General features: G+C 35.1%; 2 protein-coding genes across 2 annotated transcripts; one reads left to right on the forward strand and one right to left on the reverse strand.

Moving 5' to 3' along the window:
• Positions 1-570: 570 nt before the first annotated feature.
• On the reverse strand, positions 571-9724 carry LOC123248524 (olfactory receptor 6C76-like). Its single transcript, XM_044677326.1, has 2 exons — positions 9691-9724; positions 571-1508 (listed from the first exon to the last, which is right to left on the reverse strand). The coding sequence occupies exon 2, from the start codon at positions 1504-1506 to the stop codon at positions 571-573; it is 936 nt and encodes a 311-aa protein (XP_044533261.1). The 5' UTR covers positions 1507-1508; positions 9691-9724.
• Positions 9725-10812: 1088 nt separating this feature from the next.
• On the forward strand, positions 10813-13062 carry LOC123248626 (olfactory receptor 10A4-like). Its single transcript, XM_044677467.1, has 2 exons — positions 10813-10869; positions 12100-13062. The coding sequence occupies exon 2, from the start codon at positions 12100-12102 to the stop codon at positions 13060-13062; it is 963 nt and encodes a 320-aa protein (XP_044533402.1). The 5' UTR covers positions 10813-10869.
• The last annotated feature ends 393 nt before the right edge of the window (positions 13063-13455 follow it).

Below are 13455 nucleotides of genomic sequence, written 5' to 3' on the forward strand. Positions count from 1 at the left end.
CGCATGGGTCGGGGTGGACATGATTGAGGGTGTGGACTCGAAACTACCACACCAATGCAACTACCAACAATTTGGAAATTGGTCTTGATCAAGGACACATGACAAAACTAGTGGAAATGCGCATCGGCCATGGGTGGGGGGGCGCAGGAGGGGGGGTTGAAGGGGAAAGGTGGAGCATGAATCATGTAACCATGTTAAAAATGAATATTAATAAACGTTAAAAAAAATAAAATAAAAAAAAGAAGTTCCACAAATAGGTGTGTGACACTAATAGTGACTTAAATGAGATAATTACCTCCCAAAGTAAGCTACTTTTAAAGATAAATTGTCTAAAAACATCTTTGTAATTAGATTAAATCTACCTATTGTATGTTTAGGGGAAAAAATTTTATTTAGGGTGGAGGAGGTAAAAATCACAGTTAGCAAATAGAGAAAAAGAGAAAGAAGTAAGAATGTTCTCAAGGGAGAAGGGGGAGAAGAAATAGGGGAGCAAAATCTTCAGTGATCCTCTTTTGAATACAGGACTTAGATTTTTGCTTGTGCTTGTATTTATGAGTTTCACTAAAATAATTATGCATTTGAGTTAAAAATCTTTTTGACCAACTCTTTAAAGGCTTGTTTCACTTGCTGGTTCCTTAGTGTATAAATGAAGGGGTTCAGCATGGGAGCAACAGAGGTATTTAGCACAGCTACCCCTTTGGTCATAGCCACTCCTTCCTTTGCTGAGGGTTTGACATACATGAAGATGCAGCTTCCATAAGAGATGGAGACAACAATCATATGGGAGGAACAAGTAGAAAAGGCCTTTTTCCTTTGCTGGGCAGAGGGGAATCTCAGAATGGTTCTAAGGATATATGTGTAGGACAAAATCACTAATACCAATGTAAATATGAGTGTAAACACAGCCAAGAAAAAACTCATGACTTCTAAGACCTTGGTGTCTGTGCAAGAGATCATCAGCATTGGAGAAGAATCACAAGTGAAGTGATCAATGACATTAGAGTCACAGAATTCCAGTTGGAGGCCCATGATGACTGGTGGAAAGATAATGAGGAAACCTGCCAGCCAAGAGCTGATTACAAGCTGGCTGCAGACTTTGCTGCTCATGATGGTTGTGTAGTGTAGGGGTTTGCAGATGGCCACATAGCGGTCATAGGACATGGCTGCCAGCAGAAAAAATTCTGTTGAGCCAAGGAGGATAAAAAAAAATAACTGAGTTGCACAAGAATTATAGGAAATGGTCCGGTCCCCAGTTAAAATAGTGACCAAAAATCTTGGAATGCAGACAGATGTAAAAGATATTTCTAAGAAGGAGAAATTCCTGAGAAAGAAGTACATGGGAGTCTTGAGACGAGAATCCAGCAAGGTGAGAGTGATGATGGTCAAGTTGCCAGTTACACTCAAAACATAGGTAAGCATCAGAAAGATGAAAATCAAGACCTGCAATTCTGGGTCATCTGTCAGTCCCAGGAGAATGAATTCTGTCACTAATGTGCGATTTCTCATGGCTGACCCTTGACTTGTTTGCAGATCTGTAGGAAGAAACAAAAGAGCAATAAAAATTCTTCATATCATTAAGTCCAGAGTTTTATTCAGATCATCCCTGTCCTACAAACTATTGTGTAAATCCTCAAAAAAGGCATGGGGGGGGGCAGCTGCGTAGCTCAGTGGAGTGAGAGTCAGGCCTAGAGACAGGAGGTCCTAGGTTCAAACCCGGCCTCAGCCACTTCCAGCTGTGTGACCCTGGGCAAGTCACTTGACCCCCATTGCCCACCCTTACCACTCTTCCACCTATGAGAAAATACACCGAAGTACAAGGGTTTAAAAAAAAAGGCATAGGAGCAAAAGAATTAACTCAAGTGTAAGTTAACAGAAAGTGAAATCTAGATAATGTGTTAACATCTCTGTCATCTACCCCATTAAACATATCTGATGGCTGATCCTATTTGTGAATCAATTGTGCAAAGAACATTGATTTCTGCCTAGTCATGTGTCTGTATACAAGTTGCTCAGATAATTCTGCTTTGCTCCAGTGTTTCTGTAAAGGAACAAGAAGTATGTGTCTGGCACTCTAGAATGCATTCTACTAATAATATCCTCTTTTCTTAAGAGAACAGGCTTCTTAAACACTGTAGGACCAGGTAGGAAATTACTATAAATAACTGGTTTTCAATAAACAACATGCTAAAGTTTATCTTCTGTCTCTATTATTTGCCTTTTTACTGTCTGGAATCTTTGTTCTTACCTTTGCCTCAGAATCAATATTTTCCTTTAAGACTCAGCTTACACAATTCTGCAGGTGGGCTTTTCTGGTTTCCTGCCTGCCCCACCCTCTAATTCTCATTAGCTACAGCTTTACCTTTGAATCTATACCTAAAAACCCTTTTTTAGGCTCTAAAGAACCCTACAGAGGTAAAATAGTTTTGCTATTGTTTGAAAATACTTTTTCACTAACTTTCGATTACTTTTCTATAAGCATCTTCTTGATATGTCTATAAAGAAAACTTAATTAAGTGGGAATCATCTTAATATGACCATTTCCTTGTGGATGATTAATTTGGGAACACTGGATTTGTTGTCAGAATTAAATTCAACAAACATTTTATGTGAGAATTCAAAGGCTAAACATACATAATAGTGCCTGCTTTCAAAGACCCTATGATATACTTAGGGGAAATATAAAATTTAAATAGATAAATAAATATAAGATAATTTGAGGAGAGATTAAACCCTAATAACCACACCAGGTTCAGAAGGCCTAGAGTCAAGTACTAACTTTGCCAGTTCATAGTTTTATTACCTCAGTCAAGTCAGAGTGCTTATTTGTATATGTTTCTTCAGCAGTAAAACCAGGGGATTGGAGTAGAACCTCTAGCTTCTTCATAGCTAGTTCTAAGACCTTAATGCATTATACTAAGCCCTTCATTCAACATTCAAATTGGCATTTTTTCTATATTTTGAAAGTAAAAACTTCCTCTGACAAATTACTTCAGTCTACATTTCCCAAACTGCACTGCCTGAGGAACCTGCTAAATAACTAAATAAGTGTACATTCTCTCTATTTATAATCATACTTAGAAAGCATTCTAGTGGGAATAATTATCTTGTGAAGACAGTTTCCTTCTTAAATACTGTTGGATCATTTAGGAAGTTACTCTGAATTCTAGACTTTCATCATATGCTAAAATCTGAAGATCATGTAATATAGAAAATAAATGGTTTGGGGAGTTAGTTTGTCCTGTAGGAATTCAATAATAATAGGTATAATTTCTGTTTTGAGAAAGTGGATTTAACTACCTAAAGGAAATACACTGAGGATTATATGCCCAGAGAACTATTCATGAAATGTAGAAGAGATAGAAAAACAAAGAATAATTTGAAGGAGAAACAGAAAATATTTAAATAAACCTTGATGGATTCAGGTACAAGTTTAATGCAAAGATCCAATTGTTTTTCTTAAGCTGAAAAGCAACATTTAGTATTATTTTTGGAGAAAAATTCTGAGGCATAAATTTCTCTGCTTTTCCTTATTTCTGATGTGCATATTAGATTGGAATGTTAAGCATTTCTCCAAATGAACCTTTACTAAGTCAGCAAAAGGAACATTTTTTGACTCATTCCTCTTGATCCATAGAAAGTACTATATTTTCTTTGTTGAAGGTCTCACCTAATATTTTGATGAAAACATTTTCCCTTGAACTCTACAGTGTTAAATGGAAGAAAATACAATTATAAAAGCAAAATTATTCTTGGAAACTTCTCCATTTCATGATTTTTGTGAGCTTTTTGTGATAGAAAGTTTTCCAAAAGCTTTTTGTCAACAGGACCAGATACAATTTATCCAGTTTGCTCTCAAATTCTCAAATGGATTTATGAAAGAAAACAAAAGAGAAAAGTCACCAGGGATGAAGAAGGCATTAATTAATGCATAGCACATTTATTTTTGCAGGAAAGTTTAGCTGGTTGTCAAAAGAAGCTGCACAGAAGATTTATTTATCTGAAGAGGTTTTATGGTCTTTTTTTGACATTTGTGAGCCTTGTAAGCAACAACCCTTGGCCACTTCTAGGCTTTTCTTCTTACATTCTTGCCTGAGCCTTTTCTGGGATCTTCTGTTATAAACTTCTAACCTTGATACTAAATCTCTGAGGTCTTTTTGCCTATGCCATCTAAAGAAATCAACCAGATGTACTAGAATTGTATCCCTGAGGGTCTTGGTCTCCTAGTTGTACCTGTAGTTGTATCTGATCATTACTGAGTATTTCATTTTGAGCCTTATCTTCTCTCTTTTTCTCTTAAAATCTTCATGGAAAAAAGGCCTACAGTTTTTAGCTTCACTGGGCAGTTTTCCCTCAGTTTCAATATACTGGAACAGTCTTACAACAAAGTAAGTGACCCTGCCCAGTTATATGATTGATAAGGAATAGAAATGATATGAGGCAACACACATGCACACGCATACACTCTATCAATCAATAACCAAGTATTTATTGAATGTCTACTACAAACAAGGAATTGTGCTCAGTACTGTGAATAGTATTACAAAAAAAATTAAAACAAAATTTCTACTCATCAGAGCTTATACTTTGGAGATGATAATAGGTACATAGATAAGAAGATAGATATAAATGGATGGGGTTTATTTTATGAAAAAAATGAATTAAAAATAGAACATTGATTAATTTGATTAAAAATAGAATGAAGAAAGTCAGATTACCAGTATCAAAAATGAAAAGGGTGAATTCATCACCAATGAAGAAGAAATTATCTCAATCAATAGGATCTATTTTACCCAATTACATTAAAATAAATGTGACGGTTATCAGTGAAATGGATTAATATTTACAAAAATATAAACTGCATATATGTTTATAAATAAAATGTCTAGATTAACAAAAGAGGAAAAGAAATTTAACAGGCCATCAATGAACTCCCTAAAGAAAAAAAAAGCCAGGACCAGATGGATTCACAAGTGGATTCTATAAAATATTTAAAGATTAATCCCAATACTTTTGGGAAATAGGCAAAGAAACCTTCTTTGGCACAAATATGGTGTTGACACCCAAGTCAGTTAGACCACAAACAGAGAAAGAAAATTACAGACCAAATTCCTTAATGAATATTGATGCAAAAACTTAAATAGAATATCAATAAGAAGACTACAGCAATATTATATGAGGATCATTCACTATGACAAGGTGAGATCTATACCAGGAATGTAGGTCTGGTTTAGTATTAGGAAAACTATCAGCAAAATTAACCCTATCAATAACCAAACTATCAGAAAATACATGATTCTCTCAAATGCAGAAAAAGCCTTTGACAAAATGCAAAAACAATTTTAATTAATAACGCTAGGAAACATAGAATAAATGGGACTTTCCTTAAAATGATAAGCAATGGCTATCTAAAACCATCAGTAAGAATCATCTGTAATGAGGATAAGCTAAAAGTCTTTTCAATAAGATCATGAGTGAAGCAAAAATGTTCATTACTACCAGTATTATTTATTATTGTATAAGAAACATTAACTTTAGCAATAAGAGAACAAAAAAGAAATTGAAGGAATCAAAGTAGATAATGAAGAAACTAAACTATCACTCTTTGCAGATGATTTGGTTTACTTAAAGAATTCTAGAAAATCAAAACAAAAACTAGTTGAAATAATTAATAGCTTTATCAGTTATTAATAAATAAACTGACATAAAACATCAGCAATTCTACACATTTTCAAGAAAGTCCAAGAACAAGAGACAGAAAGAGAAATTCCATTTAAAATAACTCTAAACAATATAAAATACCTGAGAATCTACTTGCCAAGATAAACACAGGAATTATATGAGCATGATTAAAAATACTTTTCACACAAATAAAGTCATATCTAAACAATTAGAAAAATATTAATTGCTGATAGGTATGCTGATCTAATATAATACAAATGGCAATTATACCCAGATTAATTTCCTTATTCAGTGCCATATCAATCAAACAACCAAAAATATTTTATAGAGCTAGAAAAATTAATAACTAAATTCATCTGGAAGAACAAAATTTTAAAAATACCAAGGAAATTAATGAAAAAAATGTGAAGGAAGCTAGCCTAGCAGTACAAGATCTCAAACAAAGCAATTATCATCAAAACAATCTCATACTCATTAATAAATAGAATGGCGGATCAATGGAATAGATTAGATACACATTATACAAGGGTAAATGACCTTAGCAATCTACTGTTGACAAATCCAAAATTCCCAGCTTTGGGGATAAAAACTCACTCTTTGACAAAAACTGCTGGGAAAACTGGAAAATGGAATGACAGAAACTAGATATAAACCAATATGTGACATCCTATGTCCATGGTGTTGAAAATATGGCACATGTGCCAAAAAGGGCAAACAGAGCTCTCTCTGGGCACCAGAGTTTATTACTAGAAAGGCAAAGGGGCTCTGGTAGAGCTGCTCCCTTCCCCCATCCACCACACCTGAGGACATTTTTTTGACTTTACCCACCCTTCTGCCCAGCAACCCAATGAGAATGCTTTCTCTCTCTCTCCTGCCTGGGGTAAGGATGGGGGCATGGCACTCAGTCTCTGGAGGGGCAGTGCATAGCATATGGTTTCTAAAAGGTTTGCCATGATGAGGTCAAAATGTGTATTTGATCTAGACATAAAGGTTGATACTATAAGCAAATTAGGGGAGCAGAGAATATTTTACCTATTCGATCTATGGAGAAGGGAATAATTCATGACCAAGAGATACAAAACATTATGAGATATAAGTTTAAATTTTTGATTATATTAAATTTTAAAAAGATTTTGTACAAACAAAGCCAGTGTAACCAAGATTAGAGAGGAAACAACAAACAGGGGGGAACATTTTCCAGCAAATAAGATTCTGAGAAACACTTCTGGGGAAAGATCTGGCTTTATTTGTGACAGAAAAATCACATTATTAAACATTTTCAACCATGCTCCTGTTCTTAGGCTACCTTAATAGTGTTTCCATAAGTGAATAAAATGAATAACTTTGAATTGTTTGTCACAATAAAGCCAGATCTTTAGAGGTAACCATTGACATTCACAGGTTTTCAAAAGCAAAATGAGGAATGTATAGAGTAAGGATGAAGATTTATAGTGATCACTCTTGACATAAATAATAGTGACTTATAGGTCATAAAAAGGTCAGAACACTTTTGACCTGGATTTCTTTACAGGTCATTTGGACATAGTATATTCCAACCCTCATGAGTCCTCTAAGGTACTTCGAGACCCAAGCCCCCTATCAGCTCCTATTCTCCATGACCTTTGGGTGACTTTTTTGTCCCTCTTAAGTGAATTAGTTTGATATAAAGTTATACATTTAGGATACATTAGATTTAGGATTAACATAGTAACTTGCTTATGATTAATATGGTAACACATTTAAAGTTACTACAACAATACAGACACTTGAAATTATAACTCAGTTATTACTCTGGGACTAGATTCTAAATGTGACTGTATTCACAGACTTTTGCTTAGAACTAAATTCTCATATTGTTACATTTTTTAAATTCTAAAAATCACACTCAAAGCACTACTTTAGCTATGAAATTATTGGTTTTCTGATTATAATCTCATTTCTCAAATATATAGAGCACTGTCTAATTTATAAGAATATAAGTCATTCCCTAATTTACAAATGGTCAAAGAATATGAACAAGTAGTTTTCAGATGAAGAAAGCAAAGCTATAATAATCATATGAAAAAAATGTTATAAATCACTCTTAATTAGAGTAATGCACATTAAAACAACTCTGAGGTACTACCTCATACCTATCAGATTAGCTAATATAACAATAAAGAAAAATGATAAATGTTGGAGAGGCTGTGGCAAAATTGGGAGACTAATGCATTGTTAGTGTTGCTGTGAATTGACCTAATTATTCAGGAGGGCAATTAAATATGTGTATACCCTTCAATCTAGTAGTAGTACTACTAAGTGTATATCCCAAAGAGATTTAAAAAATTATTTCTATTTTATTTCATAACAAATTTACAAATAAGTTTTCCAAAGTTACATGATTCAGGTTGTCTCCTTCCCTCCCATCTCCCAGAGTTGACAAGCCTTTCCATTGGGTTATCACTCAAAACATCTTTCCATATTATTCATTTTTGTAAGAGAATAATCTTATAAAACCAAAACCCCAAATCATATACCTAAATAAATAAGTGACAAATCATGTTTTCATCTGTGTTTCTCCTCCAATAGCTCTCCAAAGGAAAAAAATTAAAGGAGAGGTAAAGGGCCTACTTATACAAAAATATTTATAACAACTCTTTATGTGGTGGCAAAGATTTGGAAATTGAGGGGATTTCCATGGCTGCCCAAGTTGTGGTATGAAGTTAGAATACTATTACTCTAGGAGAAATGATGAGCAGGACAATTTCAGGAAAATACAAATCAACTGAAAACACCTATATGCACAGTGAAGTAAGTAGAACCAGGAGAATATAGTATATAGTAAGAGAAATATCATACAATGATCAACTATGAAAGACAGCCATCATTGAGAAAATAAAATATTTTTAAAAGTTACTTTGAGCCTTAGATTTCACTTTTTAAAAATGGGGGCAGTATTCTTTCAAATACCTAATAGAGTTGTTGAGAGAAATGTGTTTAATATGCTCTATAAGGTTCAGGTTTAAAAATCCCTAATTAGAACTGTTTTGCCATTAACTGTTCTAACTGGTTTACTAATTTGCTTGTAAGTACAAAATTGAAATTAAAGAAAGATGCTCAGATGATTTCATTCTACCTAACTGTTTTTAAGCATCTGTCTCTGGTTTTTAGGCAGGAATGTTCTCAAGATACTTGAACTGAATCAGGACAGCCAGTTGTTAAAATTTCAATGTGAGGGGGCAGCTGGGTGGCTCAGTGGATTGAGAGCCAGGCCTAGAGATGGGAGGTCCTAGGTTCAAATCTGACCTCAGACACTTCCCAGCTGTGTGACCTTGGGCAAGTCACTTGACCCCCATTGCCCACCCTTACCACTCTTCTGCCTTGGAGCCAATACACAGTATTGACTACAAGACGGAAGGTAAGGGTTTAAAAAAAAATTTCAATGTGAGCATTTATACATTAGAAAATAGCATACATTTCAAACCAAGACTTAATTATTCTATTCATTGTCAGGTTTTCTTAAGAGAATGATGGATGAAATTTTAAAAAGAACATTAAAATTAAAAGTATATGAGGTACATTGTCCCCTGGATTCTTGAGATCTATTTATCATCTCCAATAATTGGATAAGGATGGCTTAGTTGATAAGGAAATAACGGGACAGGGGAGACAATCTTGACTGTTAACTCATAGCTGCTTCTCCAAAGTGCCATTGAGTCACAAGTTTGTTATATAAGAAATTCGAACTCCCTTTCATCCAAAAGCACAAGGATAGTTTCTCACAACCACACAGAGCTGTGTTTTTAACATAGACAATACAAGAGGCTTAGCAGCTTCAAAGTGAAGACAAGAACCAGGATGGACTTTCAGCTATATTTATTATCACCAAGCCAAGTCTAAGAATACTTTTCTCAGGGGCAAATGCCCCAGCTAAATTAAGGTTTTGGCCTTGGCTGCATTTCTGACCAAAGGGGAAGAATGTTAACCTATTAAATGCTGGTTTGCTAGGAACTTAAAGCTTTTCAATAAGGCCACAATACTTTTCAACAAGAAATCGCAAGGATAACAAAAGGGGTCAAAAGAGGAGTCTCAGATTTTTATCTATTCTCTCATTGGCTTCCCACACTGAATAACCAGTTATTAAACATTTTCAACCATACCTCTGTTCTTAGGCTACCGTAATAGTGTTTCCATCAGTGAGTACAGTGAATAACTTTGAATTGTTTGTCAAAAACATCTGGCTTACCTTCCTCTGTATAAAATGGTGAAAGTGAGATTCTGAAAATCCCAGAGATAATTCTAGATTTAGAACAATTTCTTATTTTTAGCAACAAAGAGTATCAAAAAATTAGGAATCAATAGAATCATTTCATCAGCATATGTATGGAATGATCATTTAGAAAATTGTTTTTCTTAGAAGTAAAGATCACTGCATGTTGAATTAGAAAAAATTATCAAAAGAAGTAAAGGAGTACAAAGAAGTATGAAGAAGGGGAAGCTTACTCTGATTTTTCTTCAATGCACGTACAAACTTAATAAAAATTTATTTGGTCAAGCCTCTTCCATTTCTCCATAACTAAAATGTATTATGGATTAATTTAGATTTTTAATCTCTTGAAGAGATTGGATTTTTACCTAGAGATTGATGAGTATCTGGGAATTAAAAGACTAACAATCCTCATTTATTTAGAAAATTTTTAGATGTAGACTCCATAAAAGCCAGTAAAGATACAATATTCTTAATTATCTCATCTGAAATGTAACAACACTTCATTCCAAAAGGAGGATTTTTGATCCCAAAAATGTATTCATGTTCATTCTATTCTTTCCTCCACCATTATATTGTAGAGAAGATATTCACTGTTGGGAAAGGATTCTATGACTTTTTTTCAAAGTTTATGTGTGGACAAGGTATTAATTATGACCTTTGATCTATGAAGCATTAGAAAGAAAAGTGAAATGATATAACATGTAAAAACTGTCTATCTGGAAATTTTACTGTACAAATACAAAAAAAGTTAAATTGAACTCTAATTAGTCTTATACATTCCTCTGAGAGAAAGTCAAAGTACTATTGGGCTTCCAGCCCCAAAGGACTTCAGGAAGACTAGAAATGCTACCATCTACTCTTCCACCAAGTTATTTAATCACAGAGGCCTCAAGAGAGGAAGCAAGAGATACAAGAAAAAAGAAATTTACATTTGCAAGCAGGTAGGTTCTGATGTACATTTCTAAAGGCAAAACTCAGTTCTTAGAGAGCACAAATGGAAAATGTGAAGGTGAAACCCCCATGATTCTATAAAATTTTATGAGAATATATATGCATATATATATATATACATACATACATACACACACATATATATTCTCTTCTGTTACTACCCCCCCATTCCCCATGAGATAAATTTTTGATCTTATTCTATTCTTGCTGACTAAGCTTTACCTAATTCCCATTTTTTTTATCTGTTCAGGCTATACTCTATACAAAACTAATGTCTTTTTGACCTAGAGTTAAATTGAAACTGGGATGGGAGGTACAATGGTGACGCATGATACTGATCACACATTCTTGTGCATGCTCAGCCAAAGACCACAGGACTCTAAGTTTAGTAATGCTTTTGTAATTGCTCTGTTATAATTAGTCTAAAAACTCTTGCAGGTCTCCAAGACCCCATGTTAGTCAACACTTAATGTGGAATATACATGCTGATGGTGAGGGTCAAAGGACCTACTTGCATCAATGTCATTGGGTATAGGACTTATCTACATCAATGGCATGGGCCAAATGAGTGATAATGGTCAAATTACTTATGTCACCTTCCACTGTACCCCAGACCCAGACTTCTGTAGAAGTACAATATAAGGGAACCACTCTCAAGGCTAGTTGTCTTTGGCTGCTTACCAGTCTGGCTTTATTGTGAAACTGGCTCTTTCTTAGGAAACACATTTCTCTTTGACTTGGAGATTTTGATTTATTTTTGGTGCCTCAACTAATAAATTTCACACACAAAAAGAAGATTATTAGAAATAAGCAATGGTTACTTTTTGTATATAGTCAATGAATGTGCTGGGTAGTTTTTCCTGATTAAGTTGAAATGAGTAGCAAGTTACATTCTAATTACATAACGATAATTTTTATTTCAATCATTTGCCTTTTGACAAAGGATTCAACAGAGGGACCTGAAAGCTAAGGCTGGTAAGATTGACTTGTGACATATCTTATTATATTAGTCAATCAACTAAACAATATTCATTAAGTGCTTACTTTTGCTATGTTTTACATTAGGTAATATTACTAAATATTTAGCATTAGGAAGCTAGTTTTCATTGTTGCTAGTTTAGTGTATAGCTCTAGGAAGCAGCTTTGAGAATATATCTGTGTATGCATTTGTACATGCATGTATGAATGCATTTATCCATCTGTATTGTTTGTCTCTGCAGATGATAAGCTCTGAGCCAATGATGAGGGAAAACCAGACCCCCTGCACCACATTCATCTTTGTGGCTTTCTCCTCTCTTGGTGAGCTACAGCCCGTGCTCTTTGTGGTATTCTTAGCCATATACACATTCACTGTGTTGGGAAACCTGGTGATCATCTTCCTCATTTGCATGAGCCCCAGCCTCCACACTCCTATGTACTTCTTCCTGACTAACCTGTCCTTTCTGGAGATGTGCTATATCACCAATGTGGTGCCTCAGGTGCTTGTGCACCTGTTGGTGGAACCCAAGACCATGAGTGTGTTACATTGTGCAGCTCAGATGTATGTTTTCACCATCCTGGGGCTGACAGAATGCTGCCTCTTGGCAGCTATGGCTTATGATCGCTTTGTTGCCATCTGCTACCCATTACGGTACACATTGTTGATGGGTCCTCGAGTCTGCATACAATTGGCTGTGGCATCCTGGACTACAGGAATGGTTGTGGAGATAGCCCAGACCACATGGATCTTCACCCTCCCTTTCTGTGGTACAGGAAAAATCCAGCACTTCTTTTGTGACATCATGCCAGTGGTGAAACTGGCTTGTGTGGATACCTCTCAAAATGAGATAGTTCTGTTTTCTGTTTCTGTTCTCTTCATTATGAGCCCCTGCCTCCTCATTCTCTGCTCCTATGCCCTCATTCTCATAACAATTTTGAGAATGCCCTCTGCTGCTGGGAGGCACAAAGCTTTTTCCACTTGCTCCTCCCATCTCCTGGTGGTCTCTCTCTTCTATGGCACAGTCCTCTTTACCTATCTTCAACCCAAAGCTGCCCATACTCCAGACACAGACAAAACAACTGCTCTTATGTACACAGTTGTCACACCTGCACTCAATCCAGTCATCTATACCTTAAGAAACAAAGAAGTGAAAGGAGCCTTTTGGAGAATAGTCAGCAGGCACCCTCTTAACCAAGCTGCCTAAACTTGGACCAAAGAGAAGAATTATTAGAAGCTTATTCTAATAGTTTGACTTTTTACTGATCTGTTTTGGTATATGTAGATTCTTTGCTCTCAGACCTTCCTCTATGTAGTTTTGAGAACAAAGGAACAGAGAAAGTCCTTTAGCAATAGACTTGCTTGTTCTTGCTACATGTTCATCAGTAGATTGTTATAGTTCCAATAAGAAAACAAAAGGTTAATTTATGTGATGCTTTATTTATAAAGGGAACATTGGTTGTTGGAGACAAGATTCTTCCTTGGATATAGATTGGAGAAAAGTTGGGAAGGGTAGTTGGTAGATTCTATCCATGACAAGTGATAAATCAACTTGTCCTTGAATCTCTATTAATGGACCTCATAAGCAATCCATTCTACT

The sequence above is a fragment of the Gracilinanus agilis genome, chromosome 5, assembly GCF_016433145.1.
Source record: "Gracilinanus agilis isolate LMUSP501 chromosome 5, AgileGrace, whole genome shotgun sequence".
Classification (NCBI taxonomy): domain Eukaryota; kingdom Metazoa; phylum Chordata; class Mammalia; order Didelphimorphia; family Didelphidae; genus Gracilinanus; species Gracilinanus agilis.